The 23,879-nt window shown below is 36.9% G+C and overlaps 2 protein-coding genes across 6 annotated transcripts; one reads left to right on the top strand and one right to left on the bottom strand.

Moving 5' to 3' along the window:
- Positions 1-10,557: 10,557 nt before the first annotated feature.
- On the top strand, positions 10,558-18,095 carry LOC137730190 (disease resistance RPP13-like protein 4). Of its 3 annotated transcripts, none has more exons than XM_068469249.2 (5): positions 10,558-10,725; positions 10,916-10,968; positions 11,732-11,814; positions 14,971-16,766; positions 17,053-18,095. In XM_068469249.2, exons 4-5 carry the CDS (start codon positions 14,975-14,977, stop codon positions 17,862-17,864), a joined length of 2,604 nt encoding a protein of 867 aa, XP_068325350.2. In that variant the 5' UTR covers positions 10,558-10,725; positions 10,916-10,968; positions 11,732-11,814; positions 14,971-14,974; the 3' UTR covers positions 17,865-18,095. The 3 variants fall into 3 exon arrangements, with proteins under 3 accessions (XP_068325350.2, XP_088533348.1, XP_068325351.2); XM_068469250.2 differs by having other exon boundaries at positions 10,589-10,725; positions 10,913-10,968; XM_088677222.1 differs by lacking the exon at positions 10,916-10,968 and having other exon boundaries at positions 10,587-10,725.
- An 80-nt stretch (positions 18,096-18,175) lies between these two features.
- On the bottom strand, positions 18,176-22,647 carry LOC137730192 (tonoplast dicarboxylate transporter-like). 3 transcript variants are annotated; one of them, XM_088677225.1, is made up of 6 exons: positions 22,061-22,647; positions 19,828-20,305; positions 19,297-19,340; positions 19,120-19,215; positions 18,497-19,010; positions 18,176-18,379 (listed from the first exon to the last, which is right to left on the bottom strand). In XM_088677225.1, exons 1-6 carry the CDS (start codon positions 22,481-22,483, stop codon positions 18,342-18,344), a joined length of 1,593 nt encoding a protein of 530 aa, XP_088533351.1. In that variant the 5' UTR covers positions 22,484-22,647; the 3' UTR covers positions 18,176-18,341. The 3 variants fall into 3 exon arrangements, with proteins under 3 accessions (XP_088533351.1, XP_088533350.1, XP_088533349.1); XM_088677224.1 differs by having other exon boundaries at positions 20,941-22,638; XM_088677223.1 differs by having other exon boundaries at positions 19,828-20,320; positions 22,061-22,636.
- Positions 22,648-23,879: the final 1,232 nt, after the last annotated feature.

Here is a 23,879-nt window from a genome sequence, read left to right as displayed (position 1 = left end):
TATTAAATATTATTTTCTTTATTCTTAATGTAAATTCTATAGAAACCGATTTTATTATGTGAATTCAGCTGCTTTAATTGGTTTTTGAGAGTTTCTTCTAGCATGATCTAAAATTATTCATTTACTTCAAATATTTAACTTCCTTTTTGTCAAAAAACGTATATAAATACATTTAAAATGTGTAAGTCGCACGTAACACGCCGTGATTCAAAAAATGTTTTCTGCACGCACGTGAGCGCTTGCATGAAGTCTAGTAATCCAGAAAACAGAGGATAAAGAAGAGTTTGGGTTTAGTTGATCTGTTGGTGTTTGCAATCATCTGTTGATGGTTGGAAATTAATCAATTGTTGGTGTACAAGTTTCCTGAAGAATTAAAGAGAAATTGTGAATAAGGAATATAGTTTTTCTATTTACACTCCTCGTCCCATTTAAGTTGACCCCATAAATATGTTCAGCCTCTAAATATCAATATCACCTTTCAATAAACAATTTAAAAACTGAAAAGAAAAAAAAAGTTTAAAAACACCCACCACGCATCCGCCACCACTTATCTTCTTCTCTTCTACCACCACATCCCAAACCAGTTTCGTGTTGTTTTCTCCTTCGCAATCCCAATATGCTAGACGCACTTATGGGTGCAGATATAAACCCTAAGTAATTGTCCTACTGCCACTCACCAATTTATTTTTGTGCCATTGAGCAATTTGATATTATGATTTGGAAAGTTTGGATTTGCTTAGAAAAGATAATGGATCTAATCAGTTTTAATTTATATGATATATAATTTATTTGTTTTTGTTTAAATCACAATTTCATTTTGGGAGGAACATTTTGTCTTCAGGTTTTCTAGGTACTGGGTAGTACAGAGAGAAGAGTGGTGATGGTGGAGTCTTGGAGAGGCAACGTAGGTAGACCAAAGATGGAGTAAACAAGGTGCTGCTGGTTTATGACTCAAAGTTGCAAAGGAGAGAAGATGACTGAAAAAAAGGGAAACATTTAATGAATTCGTCGTTATGATTAAACAAAGTTGGTTAAATATTTTTGGTTAAGAACACAGTTTGAGAGACTATTTTCATTAAGGCTTATTATACTAACACTTCACATATTGATGAATACACATTATATACTTAATATACTCAATATTTATTTTTCAATTAAAATTTATCTTATTACATCTCATATTTTTTCTTATAATACCCTCACATGACACTCTCAAAATAAACTTCACATTTTTTACGTGCACTTCACATTTTTGACATAAACTCAACACTCTTTACATCTTAAGTGCAAATACACAAAATCATCCAAAGCACTTTCAATGTGAAGTTGAAGACCAGTGTGATGCCGGAATTTCTCTTATTTCTCCCAACCACACATGAAGGACAACTCCACTTTGAACATGCGAGATTTAGTTCAACAAATCCTAAACGACGTATTGATGCGGGTGGAATAGGAGAGAGAGTCGGTCCACGTTATTTGCATGTGTTTCTGTTCATATATCAGTAAAGAGCTGGTTGCACTATTTGGACAGGTTTCTGTTGAGTTTACATGATTCAAGAAAGCAAAAAGGATTATAGGGAAAAAATTAAACTCAAGGATTATGCCTGGAATTATTTTATGGCGAATCATTCTATGCTATAAATAATCACATTCTTTTGCTTCTTCGAATCCTCGTCATCACATACTTAAGGGATAATAATTATCCGTTCAATCATTCATGTTTTAAATAATAACTAGAAACAAAGTTGGATATCATTCAAGCCTTAAAGTTGGATATCTGTCGGAAGCGGCAGCAATAGGCATAACGCAGTCTCCTACTTCATTTGAGAGATGTCATTCGTAACGCGATTATAGGCTTGCTCATGTTATTGAAATCACCTAAAACAATGAAATATATAAAGTTTTACTTCATGTGAAACTTCTGAAACGTGAATCCCAGATTTCATTCTTAAATTTTTTTTCTCCATTAACGTGTTTGTAGTTTTATTGGTTAGGGTTTTGTTTCACAATGAAGTGGGATAATGGTTTTAAGAGTTGAAGAAGATAAATAATTTTGTGATACACGTTAAAAGTGACTGGGGTGTATTCAAGATTGTGGGGATGCATTTGTTTCACCGGACTTTCTCGAACTGAACTAACTTTAGAGACTAAGCTAGACTGGCTTCGTTTAGACTAAGCAAGACAAAGATAGTGAAATGTATGGTATGGCGCCAGACGACATGAAAAAGTATTAATTTTTAGGGTAAATTATATAAAACTACCTCAATTATTGGGTCTTTAACAGTTTCATAACTCGTCTTTAAAAAGTTTCAATGTCATACCTTATCTTCGAATTTGTTGCAATGTCATATCTTCTGTCAGTTGTTTATCAATTATTTTGTTAAATGCTAACGTAGCTTGAGACGGGACCCATTTTCTATTAAAAATTTAATTAAATATTAAAAAAATTAAAATACAATTATTTAAATATTTTTATGAAAAGAAGGTGGGACCCACCCACTTTCTTCCCTCCTACTCGTCTCCCCCTCGCACCCTTCCTCCCTTCACTCCAGAACCACACCGCCGCGCGCCCTCTCTTCCTCCATCTCCTCCTCCCTCCCATGGCACTCCTCCTCCTCCTCTTCCTCCTCCTCCTGCTTTACTAACCTCCCCACACCTCTCCCCATTTCTCTCTCGGTCTCTCCCCCTTCTCTTCCAGTCTTCTCTGTTCTCTTCGAATCTCCACACTCAGAGTAAAGAATGGAAGAGCGAGAGGCCAATGCGGACGCGACTAGGTGCGGGTTTGAGGCCCACGCAAGAAAAACACAGACGGCCGAGACAGCGTTAGCGTTCCTCATTTTCCTTCTCTTGTGGCTATAAGGCGGTAGACGGCGTTGATGTTGACGAGCGATTTGTTCTGTTGACAACCCAGAACGGCGACTGCTCGGGAATGTCGGATGCGATTTGATTCTTCATGGGTTTGGAGGTGATGAAATTTTGGTTTTGGATTTGATTTTTGGGGGTGGGATAATGATATTTGATTTTGGATTGGGTTTGATTTTTTGTTTGAGGTCTGATGGGATTGGTGCCGTCGAATAGCTGATGAATGAGAAGGAGATATGAAGAAGGTGGGGGGCAGTGGGGGAGATCGAGAGAGAAAGGGGGAAATGTGTGAGGGAAGACAGGTGGGGGTGTGGGGGAAAACGGGTGAGAGGGAAGAAGGTGGGTGGGTCCCACCTTCTTTTTATAAAAATATTTAAATAATTGTATTAAATTTTTTTTTAATATTTAATTAATTTTTTAATAGAGGAATTGGTGATAAACTAATATCTATATATGTTTTATATCAAATTCGCTTGTCTTTTCTTAGTTAGTTCTTTATATTTTTGAGCTATTTACCTTGTTTTTGTGTTTTGTTGTATTTGTCAAGCAAAGAAAAGAAAAATAGCACAAGTGGGATTTTAAGTAACAAATTCGTCAAAACTGCCTGTGCAGATCAGCTGACTTTGGAAGCAAGTTGTGGACAGCTCAGATTGAATTAGAGAATGAGCCTTATACTCTTGGAAAGCTATGGATGTCTATTTTCTGGAGCATTTCGCGGATTGTTAATATCATTTTCTAGAAGAAGTTATGGCCGTTTTAACACTAAAAGGTTTCCAAGAGGCTGAGCAGTTTGTAACTGACAAGAAAGCATTGAAAGCAATAAATCCAATAACTCTAGCAGCCAAAATTGATGCAGCCAAGAATAAGCCAGCTGACACCTATTCAAATATCAGAGGAAATGGAAAATTAAATGGGAGTAATGGGCATAAAGGCTACCTAAAGAGTTACAATTGTTTTACCATTTCCTCTCACTTATTGTCATCACTAAATAGCTGTTAGTGGGGTGAGTTATGAAAAAAAAATTGGGGTAGCAAGCAAGAAGAAAAGGGAGAAAAAAAAAGAAAGAAAAAAAGAAGGCTGTGTTGGGGAAGGAATGAAAGGAATGAGGAAATCTTGACATTCTCTTCTTTCGGTTTTATCTTCTCAAACTCATGTCTTTCTTTTTGTTTTATTTAAGGATTATGTGTAACTAAATTTTTAGTAGTTAGGGGCTGTTTTGAAGCCCCGAATATAATTGCAAGTTTGTTATGACATTTCGTTTGAATTACTTTTATGAATGGATGAAAATTGGTTCACTACTTGTCTCATTGATGAATTCTTTATGTGTTTTCTACAGATGCATACTTAGTAAACATATCTAGGATTCTAATGCTATGAATATATGTGTGCCTGCCCTTGTCGAATGAGGACCTACATATGTTCTAGAGTAGTACTTGTTAATTGCGGTTAACATGTGAACCAATTTCTAGGATAAGTAAGAAAACACTAGTATTTATGATGTCTTGTGATGACTCAAACTCTTTTCGTTCTTAATGATTTCTACTTGTTAAATCTATGAAAACGCCATTCTAGGTTGCATGCTAGGGACTAAGTTAAGTTGAAAATGTCATTCTCTTAACATACTACATAAGAAAGAGTAATAGGTTGAGTTCTAACATTGAGCCAACTTGAGCATCTTCATCCGGAAATGAAAGGAATTTGAATGAAACATAACATGTTTGCATGATTATTTGGTGGTGGATAGCAATTCCCCTAACTCGTTTTTCTTAACTTGTGAACTACTTAAAATCTGTTTCTATTTTGTTTTTGTTCGATTTAATTTAAATAGCAAATCAACTCCAAAAATCCCAAAAATTTGTTTGAGTGTAGCTCTGTGTGTCTAGTATCTGCATATAAAATTTCGTAGATTTTAAATAAGTGTAAGTCGGTCTAATAATTATTTTTTGATGGCTGGTCAATAGGGACAATAGCCCAGTTTTTGTGACATTTTAAGTAGTTAGATAAAACAATCTTCTGCGGGAAAGACCCTTATTTTCATATGCTACAATTGATAAATCTTAGTGTTAATAAGGAAAATCAATAGGACATTTGTGTACTACTTTGTGGTGTGCTTTTAATCTTATCAATTGGCAGATAACTGACGGAAGGTATGACATTGCAAGAAATTCGAAGATATGGTATGACATTGAAACTTTTTAAAGACGATGTATGAAACTGTTAATGATTAATAATTGAGGTAGTTCTGTGTAATTTACCCTAATTTTTATATCTAATGTGTGGTGTGGCGCGCAAAATCTAATTTCTGAAATTGAACCGTTCAGGTCTATTACCTACAGAGATCGAGTTTGACAGGTTAAATTGCCATTTCTAGGAAGCATAAACCAATGTTCTTTTTCCTCTCCTTTCCGTGAAAGGGTTAAAATGGGAAACAAGAATCTAATGTCTAAGTTTTTTCAAAGTGGGCCCCATTTTGAAATTTTCATCTAAATGCTAGTGGAAATCCACGTGGCTAGTGAGTCTATGTAGACTCGGGCCGGGCCTAATTTTGAAGGGACCAGATCGGACCCAAGTTTAAAAGAAACGGGTCGGTTCGGGCTGGGTCTACGGGTCTTTTGATTATTTTATTTTATTTTATTTATTATTATTTTTTTTGTGATGATCGACTAAGCACTGAGGATGCTCGATGAGGTATTCGTGCTTCATGGAGAGGTCCATGACGTGCTTCAGGCGCTAGTTACGAACGTCCACAATCTCCCTTGACAAACGACTCAGAGCCTCATTGATGTCCAAATCGTAGTAAGGATTGTACATATTGTCGTATCGAAGTCCTAAATTTTCATTACCAATTTAGCATAGTTCAAATCTAATACAATCAAATCGGTCTATACATGCATAGATACATATAGAGAGAGAGATAGAAGTTACCAATTTGTGAAATAGGAGGTGTACCGTAATGGCGAAGGCATTGGGAAACGACCTTCAAACCAGTTTTTCCTTAGATCCACCAAATATTTCAGCAATGACGCCATTTTTCCTTTTCTCTCTTGCTTTCTATCTATTTCTCTCTCTAGGCTGAGTTTCTGAGGGCAGCGATATTGTGGTGGCTATGGCTATGTTGGATTAGTGGTGCTGTTGTGTTGGTCGCGACTCGCGACGATGATGATGGGCTGGGTGATTTCTGTGAGGTGAGGCTGGAGAAGACAATTGAGATTTAAGAGTTGGAGTTGAGGTTGAGCCGTCAAGGAAGGGATTGATTCTTAGACTCGGGATTTTTGATAATTTTGTGAGAATTGGGAGAAACGGGTCCAAACGGGGCCCCTGTTTCCTAAGGCTTTTGCACCTGCTCTGGCCCGCCTCGTTTTATCTTTACAAATTTTAGACCCGCCTCAAACTGCGTGGAACCGGCCCGCCCTACGGGCCTAGGGCCTGTTTGCCCACCCCTAATGCAGACTTGCTTTTGGGGCAAGTGAAGCACATAGAGAGGATTCTAATCGGATTCTCCTTATGAGGGTCTCGGGAATTCTCTAATCACATATATTCATCGTACATCGTGCGACCAATTTTTGTCAGGTGCTATTTATATTCAATTTTAAATAAAAAAATTTATAATGATTTCTGATCACACGATATACGATGAACAGATATGATTAGAAGATTTCTAGAATCCTCACAAAGAGGATCCGACGAGAATCCTCACAAAAAGGATCCGACGAGAATCCTCCTGGGTAATTGTGCTTCTCATTCGTAGGATTGCCCATAACATGTAATTAAAAAAAAATATATATATTTATAGCTTTGTGAAACTCTTTTTATTTAAAGAGGTATGATATCTACACATCTATTTTTACTTCTCAAACATTTTTCTAATTTTCGGCCATTGAATCGGATGAATTAAAATTAACAAAGAGTGTGTGAGAAGTAAAAAAAAAGTATGTGCATAATACACCCCTTATTAAAACTCTCTATTTTTATGTCCATTCCGCCAGTATGTTAAATTATGAGAATTAATTCAGGGGTGTGATATCCACACACCCCTTTTTACTTCTCACACTCCCTTATTAATTTATGTTCATTGATCTTCTTCAATTTATCAGATCCGACGACCAAAAACTTAAAAGGTGTGGAAGAAGTAAAAAGGGGTGTGTGGATATCACACCCCTTAATTAAAATCCCTAATTTATGCATCTTTTTTTTTTTGTTTCCTATTTTGAATGTTCTTGCCATGGGGCACCTGCAACACATCTAAACAAAATTGTTACGTAATCAAAACTCAAATAACCAATATAAAATACCTTGCCAAATCTATTTAGTATAAAGTTAACACGATACTCAAATTTATTTAGTAGGAGGTTAACTTCCCAAATTTATTTAGTAGAAAGTTAGAAGGGAATGAATAAAAAAAAACATATACTCTATCTACCTAATAGATAGGTAACTACACAAACAGAATACGTAGAATAAACCAATTTCTTTATATAAAAACATAGAATGTATCTACAACATAAAAAAACAAATTGACATTACTATTCTAAAAATCTCCGCCTAGCGCCGCCTAGGTGCTAGGTGGTTGGCTATCACTCCGGTTAATGCCTAGGCGTTTGAAAATTAAGAAAGGGTGTCTAGACCTAGTGAGACGCCCGCCTAGACACTCGCCTAGCCCGCCCAGACCTGCCTAGGTTGCAATTCATTTAGACAGAAAATATCTAACTTTTATTTTGCATTTTATTTTTTCAATAAATTGTAAGAGATTTGTTGAATACTTAAAGGAACACACATTATATACTTGTTCCCCATGTTTTCATTATGTTCTAATAACTCATAATATATATGTCATTTCATTTTGTAGTTTATGATGAAATCATATATATTTTAAGTATAAACAAACACTTATTTACACGAAATATAATAGATTTAATTAAATCCACCTAGTCCGCCTAGACCCCGCCAAGCTGTCTAGGAGTTAGGTTCCAACTCGCCGACCAATTAGCGCCTAGTGTCTTTTAGAACCACATATTGAAAAACACAAATTCCCAAACTCATCATACCTCCAATATAGGCAATGGAACTTCGAAAACACAAGCCTTATACAAACATGAATGTAACATCCCACATTGATCAGGGGAGTGGATCCTGTAAACCTTATATGTATATTCCCATCTCTACCTAGCACGATGCCTTTTGGGAGCTCATTAGCTTCGGGTTCCGTCGGAACTCCGAAGTTAAGCGAGTTCGAGCGAGAGCAATCCCAGGATGGGTGACCTACTAGGGAAGTTCTCGTGTGAGTTTGCAGAAACAAAACCGTGAGGGTATGGTAGGGGCCCAAAGCGGACAATATCGTGCTACGGTGGAGTCGAGCCTGAGATGTAGTGGAGGCCCGAGCTTGGATGTGACAATTTACTATCAGAGCCAATCCTTGCCCCGGAAATATGCCGACGAGGATGTCGGGCCCCTAAGGGGGGTGGATTGTAACATCCCACATCGTCCAGAGGAGTGGATCTTGTAAGCCTTATATGTATATTCTCATCTCTACCTAGCATAAGGCCTTTTGGGAGCTCACTAGCTTCAGGTTTTGTCGGAACTCTGAAGTTAAGCGAGTTCGCGCCAGAGCAATCCCAGGATGGGTGACCCACTGGGAAGTTCTCGTGTGAGTTCCCAGAAACAAAACCGTGAGGGCGTGGTAGGGGCCCAAAACAGACAATATTGTGCTACGGTGGAATCGAGTCCGGGATGTGGTGGGGGCCTGGGCGGGGATGTGACAATGAACCTTACAATTGCTTTCCTTATATTTACTGGCATTGTAGAATAAACATAAGAGTGTGATATCTACACATCCTTTTTTATTTCTTACACATCCTTATAATTTTTGGCCTTCGAATCGGATGAATAGAAGAAGATCAAAAGACAAAAATTAACAGAAGGTGTGGATAGTACACCCTTAAACATAAGAGGAAAAAGAAAAAAGAAAGTTGAAGAAGATTAATGGAGGTGGCAAGTGGAAAAATTCCAAATAACATGTAGTTCAAATATTAACAATGGGAATTTGTTTAAGCAACTTTTAATCCTTCTTGGAATCGGGGCTGAATTCTGTAAAGCTCTTTCTATAGTTCTTTTTTTTTGCATCTCCTACAGATGGCTTTGCTAAAGGTAACCTGGTCTTGTGATGGGGTTTTCCGAGATTCTGTAAGTTATTTTCTTGGTGGTTTCTCACTGAGCTTGGGGTATCGTACTTCTTTATATGCAGAGCTTCATGCTGTCATTCTTGCTGTGGAATTGGCTCATGAGCGGGGTTGGCAATATTTATGGCTTGAAAGTGACTCTTGTAGCGTGATATCTTGTTTTGCTTCTGGTTTTTTTTCTCCTCCTTTGTCACTCCAGACTCATTGGAAGAACGATATTTTTCGATTGCAGCACATGGTGTTCTGTTGATCTCATACATTTCGAGAAGGGAATGCAGTTGCTGATAAATTGGCCAATTTAGGCATTCTCTTGTCTTCACTTGTTTGACATGCCACTCCTCCTATAAAGATTCTTCCTTTTTTGCAATCAGATTTCTTGGGTATGTCGGTCTACAGGTTTATCTCCCATTCTTGATGTGTGGTTTTCTTTTTACCTATTTTTTGGATTTTCCTTTTTTGGTTTGCAATTTGTCTTACAAGTTCTTACTTTTTAGGTTTTATTTTAGAGAGTTTTGGTCTTATGTCCACCCTTTGCTTTTCTTGTATTTTCTATTTTCAAGAGGGTTAACGTCTGGTCCTTTTTTTTCTTGTATTTTATTTTTCAAGAGGAGTAATGTGTATGTCTCTTATCTTTTCTTGTATTATGTTTTTCTTGCTTTATGAGGGATAAGTTTTTTGTCCTTCCTGACTAGGTATAACTTTTTTTTAATCAATAAATTCCTCTCAAACTGCCGATGTTCCAATTTCAAATCATAACAATTAAAAACCAATAAATCTAAGTGTGGACATAAAATCATGTTTCTATTCACTTTTTAAAGTTAACGGCATATGGTGACTGAAAGATAATGATTTATTAAGTCTCCACTGAATAAAGAAGGTTACCCTACGGGTTTAAATAATAAATCGAATTGTCTAATAATTAAAGGGCAATAACAATAATAGAGTTTGTCCTAACTTAAAGTTCATGAAGATGGACTTCGTTTAATGTTGTCATCCATTACATGTTATATACACGTCATGGCTATCATCCGTCACCCACAAGAACCACGATTAACAGAAGTCGACAACAATAATAGAGTTTTGTGGACCGTCAAAAGATAAAAAGTTCATTTGTTCACTAATATTTCAAATATTTTAATCTTTAAATTATAAACTTTTGTATTTTCTAACTATTAAAATGTCTGTATTTTCTAAATAAAAATCTAACTTTTAAAATCTTAAAATATATGACTTAGTACTATGATCTAATAATATTTCTTTTTACTTGTAAGTGAAGAGTTTTACGTTCGATTCTCATCAAAAGCTAATTCAAATCATATTATTACTAACTCATTTGCAAGGTTAAACGTATTCCCTCTATCTTAGTATAAATAATATTGTTTGTTTTTTTTTTTAAATCAAAATATAAAACCGGACTATCTTAGAAAGTCCCAAAAGATAATCAGTGGCCCCTACTTGTGTGAGTATATCTCTCTCTCTCTATATATATATATATATATATTGTTGCAATGAGATATCAAACCCATATATATATATATATTGTTGCAATGAAATATCAAACCCATCAAACCCAAGAGTACAAGTTATAAGGTGTTTTTTCATGTAGTCTTGGTGCATCAGTCTCACTGATTACACAGTCAGATGCAGATGAAGCAGCTAGCTAGCTTTCACCAGGAAACAAAACAAGGTAGCATTCATCTTCTTCTCCATCTTTCCTGCTAATTATACTATAGATTACAGAGTAAAAGCCATCAATTAATAATTTCTGGTTTCATATACATACATACATACATACAAACATACATACATATATATATATATATATATATATATATATATTATCACAAATGGATTAATTCTTTGTATCTGATCAGCAGGATTTGAAGTCCTCCGATAGTCAAGTCCAACTCGATCGATTACGTTAATTTGAGTATGTGCTCCTGAATGATGATAGATTCATTATTGTGAAGTTCTTAGTTGATTCGGTCGTGCCCTCGATCTATATGTTTTGGACGTCAAGAAAGGATGATGTTTTATGCCAAAAAAATACTTTAAATGTTCTTAAAAACTTGATTTTTGTGAAACTAGATACACTAAAACCAGATCATATATGTGATGAATAGAGCAAAATATTAAGAAAACAAATTGAGCTTGTTATGAATAATATTTTATATTAAATAAAGGCACAAGATCTATATGATCTAGAAGTTTATTTCTCTGTCTGACTCTATTTCTTGAGGTTAAGTAAAGGGCACTATGAATTAATATGAATAAAGGCACAAGTTTAAGGGTAAAACACACATGTATCTCTTTCATGTTCCTTCTCACTTTATAATTTATTTCTCAACACATTTATCAGTAAGACATGCATGCTTTTGACGCTGCACTATATAGTGAGAAATAATTCATCGTAAAAAGACGATCACTACTTCCTCGCCTTAGACCATCTGCGAGAGGATTACCTCGATGAAAATCCTTTATGCGACTCATTTCTTGCTTTTATAGAGGAATTATCTTCTTGCTAAGAGGGTATTTTATTGTAGTATATGGAGTTCGATGAATCAAATAGTCTTTGAAGGATCATCTCCCTATATTTCTTTATGAAACTTTTATAGTGATGATTATCATTTATTCACAATTATGATTACCGTTGACTTTTTGTTAAAACTCCATTTATATGGCTCTCTTTGTAGATTCACCATTAGCAAGGGCAGCAGGTGCTCTGTACTCGACTGGGGAGGTCACTTCAAGTTCGAAGTTTGGCCACGTCAACCGGGTAATTCTAAACTCGAATTCATGTTTCAAAGCCTTGATTATATAAACAATCACTATGGAGCATGAACCCAATTTAATAATTTATAAAATTATATATCATATCGTGAATTTCTTGAATTATGTTGTTTGTGAGTTATGCGAAGTTACTGACCAAAAATCTGGAAATCAATTAAACATACAAAAGGAAAACTAATGAAAATAACTTGAAAACTTTGAGTTTTAATGATAAGGACAAAATAAAGGGTAAAGTGAATAGTATCAGAATTGACTTTTTAGTGTAAAAATGTAATTTTTCGTTAAAATAAACAGTACCATGAGTTTTTCGTTAAAATTTCCTTAAACAAACCCTAAACTCGAATTCTGCAAGAATTAAATCTCGAGTCATATTTGACAAAGCCCAAACTATCAGCCCAACGCTTGAGCTGAGCCAACTAGTGCTCGCGACTGAGCCGAACAGACAGCGAGGTCAAGACATTGTCCTTAACGAACGGACACGCGAGATTCCGGTTGAATATCGCCGGATTATGGAAATCCAGCGCTCATGATGTTTTTCCTGCGCCGTTAGCCGCATTCTCCCCATGCAACTAACATCATAGTCCCCTCCCTCCTCGACCGAAGTCGAGGATTGGGCAGTGATGGTACCCTCAAGCCACCTATTTTCTACATCTGAGTAAGTAACGACGTTGATGTTGAGCTGGTTGCTCCATCCCGCGTCACCAACCAACTACCGTTGGGCTTAGGGCATGTTTTCCAACCAAGAATCGAAGTAAGAAAGAATTAGAGTAAGCATGAAACGCATTACCTATAAATCGGAGTCAAGCATTTGTATTAGGAAAATTTGATTTGAACTCACTTCTTTCTACTGAGAATTTATGATTTATAGCGAAATTTTGACACCTAAATTCGTAAATGTCAGTTTTTATTAAAACTTTCAAATATAACAAAAATTCACATTCTGGAAATCTTATCTGTATATGATGCTCATTAAGTAATTTTCAGGAAATTTTCATGCTTCAATTTTGATCAATGTACCCCCGAAGTTAAAAAACCAAACACCATATGCAGATGAGATTTTTTATGTTCTTTCTTTCTTTCACCGAGGCTGGGATGGTGGTGGCGGCCGACCCCGCCCCCCTGTCATCCTAATGTTTTTGGAAAAACAGATTAATAAACCTTAGTTCCCCGTTGTCTTCTTCCACAAGGTCCTTGCTCCGTGAAACTCCTTTCTCATCCCCAATTCTTTTTTCTTTTCTTTTCTCCATCTTTTTCCCCGTCATCATTGCTCCCTGATACTCTTCTTCCCATCCCCCAGTTCTTTCGACTTCCCCATCTCTTTTCTCCATCTACTTCTCATCTCTCTCTCCAACAACATAGCCACCGTAATATATCCCACAGCCACCATAGCAGTAGATCCGGAGTGTGTATTCAATGCCAAATGTGCACCAAGCGAGTTCCAAATCCGATCTTCGCCAACGACAACCTATTCTTCACCAACTGCAGCTTCGAAACCCATCCTGAAAACATCATCCTGAACCCGTGCAGCTTGAGGCCCATCATCGCCGATTGACGAGATTGAGCTGGTGAACGTTCAAGGGAGTCGGTAGACTCGGCTGAAAGGTAGAAGGAACAGGAGTGGTGGGTAGAAAAGTTGGACTTCTTCTGGCGGAGGCTTATCCCAGAATACAAATACCCCCTCTATGGAAATATTGATAATCGCTTGAATGCTTCGAAAAAAAGTGCAATTCCGTTTCTTCGTATTTCACTACGGTTTTGTAAACATACCCTTACAATATGTTTAGATAGAGAAATAAACTTCAAGTTTTCATAGAAATCAGAATTTTGTAAATTAACATGCATGGATTCTCTCGCTTAGATTCATATATATATATAAATTTATAATGTCTAGATATAAACAAAATTTGTAATTCTTAAGTTTAAACTCCAAGTAAATATGTGTTATTTTTAGATTTCTATGAGTAATAGTTTAAAAATAATAAATTCCATATTTCAAATTTTTGTTGTTGTTTTAGGCTAAGTAAATAAGAAAACTCAAAAACATAAAAAAAAATAAAATTTCATCATTTTAAAATCATTTAGTAATATAAAATTTCTTCATCCAAATAAAGTGCTAGAGCAAACTAGCCAATAGCCATATTTGAGCTCTGCTCTCCAGTGAAGTCTCGGCTTTGGGCATCGCTGCCCAAATTCGTTTCAAACTTGGGTTCCTTATTGGGCTAGAAGCCCAACCTGTTTTCCAAGTTTTTCTCGGGCTATATTTTTTCCACCTTAGCCCAGCATGCATACTTCCGAGTCAACAATGGCAAAACTAAACTCAATGGGATATAAAATGAGAAGCTCCACTTAACTATTAAGAAGTTAGAAAACTAGCGAAGCCAACAATAGCGAGGAAGAAGCTGAATGAGCCATCACTCTAATCTTTATTCAAAGACATGTGCATGAAGCATTACAAACATAGTACCTTGCTAAAGAGGGTCCTATGGCTCTTTGACTTGCTCTTACAGATCATTCCAATCATGAAACGATAATCTACTTGCTTGAAGCAAGAAATAAGTGGAAACAAAGGAATGTAATTTTATTATTAAGCCATTTTTTATGTATATAAAATTTACGCTAGTTCCATGATTAATCTCGTGTTGCACTCTAAGGAACTGGGGCAACGCTCAGGACCTAGTAGTTGAGGGTGATGAGTAAATCCATATCCTATATTAGGTGTGATTGGCTAAACTAGTTGGGGGTCAAGACAAAGAGAGAAAACACATATCACAAACCTTTGATCCCTTCTCACTCTTTGCCATTCCCTCTCACTCACTCTATAATTTCTTTCACGATTGGGCATAACATTTTTTTTTTAATTACTATTATTAAGGAGAGGGAAGAGTTTGTCATCTTATTTATTTATTTTATTATTATAAGCAATGCTCTACACTGATTTACATTAAAGAGAGAATAATAGTTTGAACCCGAGATGCATTGTGTAAGAGAGAGACTCTAACCACCATGGCAATTCCACTTGCTATTTTTCAACTTATTCTATGCTAAAATGTTCTAATATGGATTTTATCTATTTTTAATTGTCTTAAATAATAGTATCATAACTATAATATAACTAAGAGCGAAATGTGTAAAAATGTAACAGATCGATGACGATGCTAGTTGAAGCTCTGGTTCAGGCCGTAACAGCACAAGTAGTCAGTGCTGCAGCGCACGAAGCTCAGTTCTGTTTTAATTTCAAAAGTGAGCTTGAGAAGATGAAGAAATGGCTCGGAAAAATGAGATGCTTAGTTGTCGACGCAGATAAGAAACTGAAACTGTCGTCTGATCAGGAAATGATCAAGAAAAATTTGAGTGAGCTAAGGGAAGTGATTTATGAAGCCGATAACGCATTGACGGATTGCCTGATTAGGGAGGAAGAAAAGAAGAAAAAGAGGTTCTTCTCATGCTTGTTGCCTCTGGATCCGGTTTTCCCGCATGAGATGGGCAGGAGGTTGACGAAGATTAATTCTGATATGAAGGACGTGCACGATGAGTTGGTCAAGTATTTGACTGCATCAGCTACTGCCGATAGTAGTTTGAGCGAACACATCAGCAGCAGCAGGCGATTTGTTGGTTCACTAAACCCACATAAGACATATGGATTGGATGGGGACATAGAAAAGTTGAAAGGGTGGATACTTTACGACGACGAGAAGGAACCAGCAATGAACTACATTGGCATTGTGGGGATGGGGGGCTTGGGCAAAACCACCCTTGCTCAACAACTCTTTAACGATTCTCAAATCTTGGATCACTTTGAAAAGACAATGTGGGTATGTGTTTCAGGAAATTTCTGCGAGCAGTGGATCCTGAAGAAGTTACTCAACAAAGTTAATGAAGAAACGTCTTCCTCGGAGAGTGATGAAATTTTGCGCAGACTCATCAATGTCCTTAACGGTAAATCCTATCTCATTGTCCTGGATGATGTGTGGCCTTACAGAAACAAATCAGATTGGTTGAAAGACCTGTGCTCCAAGCTACCAACATCAGTTGGTAAATCCAGCTGCATCATTATTACCACCAGGATTGAAGACGTTGCGCAAACAATGGTTCTTAGAAACACACAAATTCATTACCATAAACGTCTGAAGGACGAAGACGGCTGGGATTTATTCAGTGAATATGCATTTCGAAAAAGCAATGGAGAATGCCCTGGTGATGATTATAAAGATGTTTCACTGCGTATCCTGAAGAAATGTGGTGGCCTTCCTCTGGCAATAAAGACTTTAGGAAGCTTATTAGCTGCGAAGGTTGATTCTCTTTTAAAATGGACGGACATTTCGAAAAAATTCCATGCACTCACAACCGAAGGAGAAAATGTAGATGTCATCAACTCTCTGCAGTTAAGCTATGATGAACTTCCACATACCAGTCTCAAGCAATGCCTATTGTGCGTCTCCATTTATCCCGAAGACTTCGAGATAGATGCCGAACAGTTGATTCACTGGTGGGTTGGGGAGGGCCTCGTCCAGCAAAAGGATTCAAAAACAGCTATAGAATTGGGATATGAATATCTCGCAGAACTAGTGAACAGATGCCTGCTGGAAGTAGTGGATCGGCGATGGTATGATGGGAAAGTTTATAAGTGCAAGATACACGATATGGTGCGGGAGCTAATTATCAAGATTGCGGGAGAGGAGGCATTTTGCATCTTCAATGAGCAAGGAAAGCTAATGCAGAAACATGAGCAAAATGAGCAAAAGCCACGATGGTTCGGTATCAGCGAAGATATGGATGATGACCAGAAGGAATTAGAAGTTAATCCAAAGTTGAGGACTTTTTTTCTCATGTCAAGCCCACCTAATAACTTTGGCAAGAATCTTGGGTTACTGGAGTCCCTCAGGGTGTTGGACCTGTCTTACTCTAAAGTTGTCAAAGATAGCAGTACCACATCTCCAGGTAGAACGTACTCTAAATTCTTCATCATGCTTTCTAATTTCGATCTATTGAGTGCATGCGCTTGTATATGTAATGTTTGTGCATTAAAAAAAATGATTATCACACTCCTCTTTTCTTCCTTTATGCACACCTACTTTATTTATGACCTTTGGATATAATAAATCAAAGGAATAAAATAAACATGAGTGTGTATAAGAAGAAGAGACATGTAGAAATCATTTTCCACAAACAAAAACAAAAAACGAAACAAAACAAAATATTCCATCTCACATGTTTTATTTAACAGTGTTGTGTGCTGAGGATCTCTTCAACTATATCAGTTCTCTCAAACGCTTAGCATGTCTAAACTTGAGTGGAACTCAGATACGGGAAGTCCCATCTTCGATTCAGAAACTGCTTAACCTCCAGCTTTTGGTGTTGAACGGATGCAAAAAATTAGTCAAAATACACCCGTCCATCCAATGTTTGAAGAGGCTCATTGTCTTGGACGTTGGAGATTGTCCCCTTGATTGCCTACCCAAGGGTTTGGGGAGCCTCTGTCTTCTACAAGAACTCACCGGGTTCAAGGTGGTGAATCCGGCCAAAACACAACGTTGCGCCCTTCGTGAGCTCAGCAAACTAAAGAAGCTAAGAGTTCTTCGAATTGTCCTAAGTGCTGACACTGAAATCTCCCAAGATGAAATGGGCATCCTATCAAGTCTCAGCAATCTCAAAGTCCTTACCATTGATGCTGAAGACTGTAAAGAACGGGAAACTTTGGTAAAGTTAGACGGGCTTAAAATGCCTCCAAATCTCAGGGAGCTGTATGTAAGGAATTATCATTCCAACACAATGCCCAACTGGTTTCATCCGAATGTGCTTTCTGAATTGCAGTATCTCTGTGTTGAGAATTGTGACATTATGAAACTGACCAGTGATCAGTCCACTTGGAAACATGTTGAGGGTTTGTGTTTGAAGTTGCTGAACTATGAGGAAGATGGGGAGAACTTGATGAAAATTATGCCTGCACTCCGCTACATGGAGATTAGCCATTGTTCAAGGTTCAAAAATCTTCCCCGCGAGGTTGAAGAGCAAGGAGTTTGGAGAAAGCAAAATTGATCAGTGTATAGTGATCAAGAACAGCCCAGAAAATCACCATCTCCATGGAAGCCTCTGATCATTGATTTATCTTGGTTACTCTAGCCTTAAACTTTGTGTGCGATATATGTTGTGGTGTGCTGTTAAAACTTAAATTTGCTTGGGATGTAATGTTAGTTTATTAGAGATGATGTAATGGTGTGATCTTGTATAATAAGCAAAAATATATATGCATTAGTTGTACTTTATTTATTTGTTTGGTTTAAAGTTAATTTGATTTGATGTACATAATCACACATGTTTATAAGGTTGATCATCATGGACATCACATATGAAATGTAAATTTAAAATCATGCTTTGAATTCATATAGGTATCTCAGAATCACAAATAGACTCACAGATGAATGGAATCATAGGACTATCGCTAACAAAACATGTTCTGCTTTTTGTTATGCCTTGAGATTTTGTGAGATATCATAACATTATTGAACTTTCAAGTCATTGAACTGGTTCACTTGTCCTAAATACATAAACTCCTGCAATAGCCAAAACTCAATAGTTACTTATGAACTACAACATCAAGTAGAACTAATGAAGATGAAAATTGATCAAAATTTAAGTGAGCTAAATAATGAAGAGAAAAGGAATGTTACCAAGAGTGGGCATCAAAAGGGACAACACAACAATCCCAACAATCTTCAATGGCAAGCCAATCTTGATCATATCTTGGATCTCAATGTGGCCAGTGGCGAATCCTACGGTATTTGAAGGAGTTGCCGTAGGAAGCAAGAAAGCAAATTGTGTCCCAATGCCACCCGGAATCATCAGAAGGAGAGGATGGACATGCATACTTTTGGCAATTTGAATTAGGAGAGGAATAATAAGCGTGGCTGTCGCATTGTTTGATGTGATCAACTCAGTGATGGAACTACTTATGAGACACACAGCAGGAGCAATGGCAACATATGGGACTGCCTCCAAAAAATCTAGGGTTTCAGATAATAAATTAGCAAGGCCACTGGATCGAACTCCGTCAGCTATGGCTAAACCAGCACCTAGTAACAATATGATATTCCAGGGTAGCTTCTTGCATTTTTCCCAGTCCATCAACTTCTCACCTTTTTGTTTTTTGCTTGGAATTATGAACAAAAAAGTTGCAATCATAACCTACAAACATTTCAAGTCACACTTGAAAATTTGATCCAACGAAAGGTCTGTGTATACAGCTATTTCGTGTTTAAAGTTAGAACACATAAGAAGAAATGTCAATACTCACACTGACAGTTCCATCTCCGGCACGTCCGTTGAAGAGGACTCCCCAGCCCGGAATATCCTCCGTTATGCTTCTTGTCATCCACAAAACAATCAGCATCTGCAGAAAATGCTAGTCATAATAACTGAAGGACACATCCATACTAAAAAACTATGCGAAACTGAGTACTTGGGAACGCACCGAAAACAAAGCCAGTACCAACTTCTCAGCAAAAGCCATTGGACCTGCCGGTTGCCGCATCAACACTTGTAAGTTGATTTGGAAATATAATTACACAGAAGGTGTTCTCTAGTGCCTAAGATTGGATACCGAACACTGGGCCAAAAGCCAAAAAGAACAGTTTCTAAAAATAAAAAAAAACCAAAAAGAACATGACCAATACGGTGATACCATGTGTTACCTATTTTATTATGGCATTTGGGGTATTCACAACAATTGCCGTAAAAAAGAGTGGTTTTTTCGAAATTGCATTTGTAAGAAACATTTTTTGTCATCAACGCTTTAATATCAGTACTTTCATTAGAAACACGTTGATTTTTTTATTAAAAGTCCTACTCCCTCAAAAACACATTCAAACTTTTTTTGCCTAATTTAGTTAGAAGCAGTTTTTGTTGTCAAAAAATTCACACACAACAATGCATGATTGACTTAAGATACACCACAATTCGATGTTGATTGCATGGAAGTTGCTCTAAGTTTGAGGGCTCCTACCTAGCAATTCGAGCTCCTTCTTCAAATGGGCTTTGTCTAAATAAACAGAGAGAGCCTGGCCTGAATCCCTTGAGCAATACAAGCAGCAAAGCAAACCCCACAAAGCCAAGAACATCAACAATGCCGAAGGGAAGGCGAAACAGAACCAGGTGCTGAAGGTGATCGGAGCTGCTTGTCGGAAATAGCTCTTCCACATTCCAACCAATATGAGATTGACACCTGTCCCAGTCAGAGTGCTCATCCCTCCTATGGTTATGGAGTACAACACCCCCAGAATCACGGCTTTGCAAAAGTTGCTCACAACCACGGACTGGTCGGGACCCGTCGGAAACCGCCGAAGAATGCCGGTGGCTACGGGCATCATCATCACCGCAGTTGCCACGTTGTGCATCCACATGCTGATGAATGCTGCGGTCCCACATATTCCCAGCAGCAGCAATGGCGGATTCAAGGGATCTCCGCAGAACACCAGGGTTATCTGTGTTCTGGAATACTAGGTAAATCAACTTGACCAATTTGTAAATGTAAAAATAAATACGTTAATCAATATTTAAATAATAATTCAAACATCAAGAAATTTTTCAATGTGCCGTAAATACTGCCCGACTGATCAAGGGTAATAATACATTTTGTTGGAAACTGAAAAAAGAAAATCCAACCAATTTTATTATGACACTTGATGTACCGAGTTGTATTTTCGGCACATTAAAAAATTTCTCTCAATCATCAACAACCACATCATATAGTTTCCAAAATTTAGTTTAAATAGATGGTCTCTTTAGCATTACCATAAATTATTCTTGTACATGAAGTCCAAAGTTTGTTTCTCCTTCACTAGTATCGCTTGAATCCAAAAAAGAAATTATTTTGAAAACCCTAAGCGGATAGTATACGACAGGGTTCGAGCACAATGTGGTTGTCACCCTAGTAGGGTTCAGACACTAAGGCGCTCAATTCTCAAGTTGTGACACATATTAATGTTGTCGAAAATATATTTATGTTTTCTTTAAACGATGTATTTATGTTTGCTTTATTGATGCCAATAATATTATGTAAGCGATGTATCACATGAATGGGTTAATACGAGAAAACAACAATGAAAAGAGGACTCACATTCAAGGCCAATCTTTTGTGTATGTTATAATGCTCAACGGCGAGAGCCAAAATAAAGCTTCCAAGAACGAGGGCAATAACATCGTTCGTGTAAGAGTGGGCAACATCATCTGCAGAGGCAATTCCGAAGAGCGGGAAGAGGAAGAGAGGGGACATTGAGGTAACTGGCATCGGCACGGCCTCCGTGAGCCACCAAGCAAACACCCAGGCAAGCACGGCCAACATATTCCGGCTAGCGATGGCGCCATCTAAGTTGACACAGAGGCAAATAACGGTGCTCAAAAGAGGCCCCAGGAGGATGGACAAGTTCTTCGATGGTAGAATGGATTCCAGTGAAGAAGGGTAGCGGATTTGTGAGTTATGGTTTGGATTTGGATCATCAAGTGGGAGAAGTGGGATTTTGGGGTCATTGGAGGGAGGACTATCCATTTGATTCTTGTTGATTTTGGAATGAAATGTATGAGAATTCAAATTCACGTTTCCTTTCTAACGTAACATTTACCATGGATTAGTAAAGCGTTATTGACGCTCCTCTCTTGCATTTCCGTATTCTTGGACAAAAGTGCATTAATTTAGGAAGAAAAAATAGCTAAATATATTTTTTCAATATTTAAAATTTCGATAGGATATAGAAAAACTAATGAAAATGATTTGAAAACTTTGAGTTTTAACGATAAGGACAAAATAAAGGATAAAGTGAATGATACATGATTGACTTCTTAATGTAAAAATGTGATTTTTCGTTAAAATGAACAGTACTGGAAGCTTTTCATTAAAGTTCCCTATTATATATCTATGGGATTAGTCAGTGAACTAACTAGTAAATGACAGATTTCTCAAATCTAATCCAATGAATTTCCGGGCGAAGCAAATTTAAAATTATCGTATGTAATATAATATGGCTGCAATAGCTTTCTACCAAACAAGAAATGCAAAAATAACCGAGGGAAATTGTGAACGAATAGAGAAGTAAAATGTTTGCCATTTGGTCCCTTCCTTTGTTTTTCTCATGTATCTGTGCGCTTGTACTAAAATAACCATTAAGCATAATAATCACACCATAAATAACCATTAAGATGATCCATCTTAGCAGAGAAGCATGGTAGCTAGAGAAACTCACATTCAAGGCCAATCTTCTGTGGATGTTATAATGCTCAACAGCAAGAGCCAATATAAAGCTTCCAAGAAGAAGGGCAATAACATCGTCCATGTAAGATTGAGCAACATCATCAGCAGAGGATATTCCAAAGAAAGGGAAGAGAAAGAGTGGGGACATGGACGTAATTGGCATGGGCACGGCCTCCGTGATCCACCAAGAAAACACCCACACCAGCACTGCCAACATGTTCCGGCTGGCCACCGCGCCATCTAGCTTCACACAGAGGCATATGATGGTGCAAAGAAGAGGTCCGAGGAGGATGAAGAAGTTCTTGAGTGTTATAATGGATTTCAAGGATGAATGGAAGCTCTGCGACCGTTGGATTTGATCGTGGAGAGGGAGAAGCGGGGTTTTGGGGTCTTCGGATATTGGATGATGATCCATGTTATTGATGTTGGATTGGATTACGGAAATCACTTGGTTATATAATGCGAGGAAATGGTGCTTTTATATTCGGTTTTGTATACAAAGAAGTAAGGCTTTTCTATCTAGTTATGCATACAAGGAAGTAAGGTTAATTGGTTGGCCGGTGTAGTGTGTCCGTCTTTTTGTCTTTTTGTCTTTTTGTCTTTGAGTTTGAGGCTTTTTTATTTATTTATAGAGTAATGCCATTTAGACTTACAAATTGTTCATGTTACTGATAGACACTCTAATACAAATAAATTCTATAAATTAAAGTGTTTTAAAATATCGCTTATCAAAACATATACAATAGTAGACAAATTTGTCTTTCTTTTTATACATATAATGTCACACGTAGGTATTGTAGATCATATTCATGCGAGTTTTGAATAATATAACTTATGTGTAATAAGTTTTTGACTCATTCATCACTAACGTAGTAGTAAACAAGTTTGGCTTTCATTTTGGTATTGCTAATTAAATTGGACTTTGCTACTTATTGTCATTTATTCGCTAAGAGTTAGCAAAATTTATATCCAAGAACATGGCAAAGTGTGACATTTTCTAATAGATTACCTCTCATTCAAATTTAGTGCGGGCAAAGAGGCCACGAAACAGAGCCACGTATGCAGAAAAGGACCACAAATTGCCACAACCATTGAACTTGATAATAATGCAAGGTCCAGTCAGGCTATCATCTGAACGATTGTGCTATATTGTTTTCTTAAAGAAATTTTTAATTGTGACGGGAACAAAGGTAATACATTACGTGTTTTTATGTAAGTAGTAGAAAATTATATTTTTTAAGTTATTAACTTTTTGACACACATATCTCATTATTTATATAATGACACGTGATGTATCATCCTTTGTGACGGTCATACTAAAAAATCTCTCATTTTCTTGACCTTGAAATGATTTGTCAGTATACATGGCAGACCCAAATTCATTTTTTCACTGATGATTCAGCTTACAGGTAGTTTTGGAGCATTTTTTTAGGATAATGTTAATATGACTATCAATTTTGAATATTGAATTATTACTAATTAACGTACTTATTTTTCTATAAGTATAATCCGATCACGACATGTAAAAATAATACATATCAACCAATAGAAGTTGGACTCTAAACTTCAGTGTAATCTACTGCTCAAATAATAATCACAACTTAGAGGTCGATTTAGCTGGAGCAATCCTAAATCTAGGAATTTAAATGATATTATAATTTGCAGTAAGTTTAATATTTTTTGGTTTTAAAATCTCTACGTCGAGACAATCACAAAAAATAGAAATAAAAACCCATAACTGCCTTGTGGAACACACATTATAGCTATCCAACTTTGTGGTTTCTATCGATCGAGAGGACAAAATTGCCATT

Source organism: Pyrus communis, chromosome 10 (assembly GCF_041283825.1).
Source record: "Pyrus communis isolate YQ-2024b chromosome 10, ASM4128382v1, whole genome shotgun sequence".
Classification (NCBI taxonomy): domain Eukaryota; kingdom Viridiplantae; phylum Streptophyta; class Magnoliopsida; order Rosales; family Rosaceae; genus Pyrus; species Pyrus communis.
Note: the sequence above shows the minus strand (reverse complement) of the source record. Positions and strands in the feature narration are given on the sequence as shown.

Coding starts and splice junctions, on each gene's coding strand:
- LOC137730190 (XM_068469249.2), top strand. CDS start 14,975: ATGACGATGCTAGTTGAAGCTCTGGTTCAGGCCGTAACAGCACAAGTA. Junction 16,767..17,052: donor TAGCAGTACCACATCTCCAG/GTAGAACGTACT, acceptor TTTATTTAACAG/TGTTGTGTGCTGAGGATCTC.
- LOC137730192 (XM_088677223.1), bottom strand. CDS start 22,483: ATGGATCATCATCCAATATCCGAAGACCCCAAAACCCCGCTTCTCCCT. Junction 19,341..19,827: donor GAAGGAGCTCGAATTGCTAG/GTAGGAGCCCTC, acceptor GGCAACCGGCAG/GTCCAATGGCTTTTGCTGAG. Junction 19,216..19,296: donor TGGTACTGGCTTTGTTTTCG/GTGCGTTCCCAA, acceptor CATTTTCTGCAG/ATGCTGATTGTTTTGTGGAT.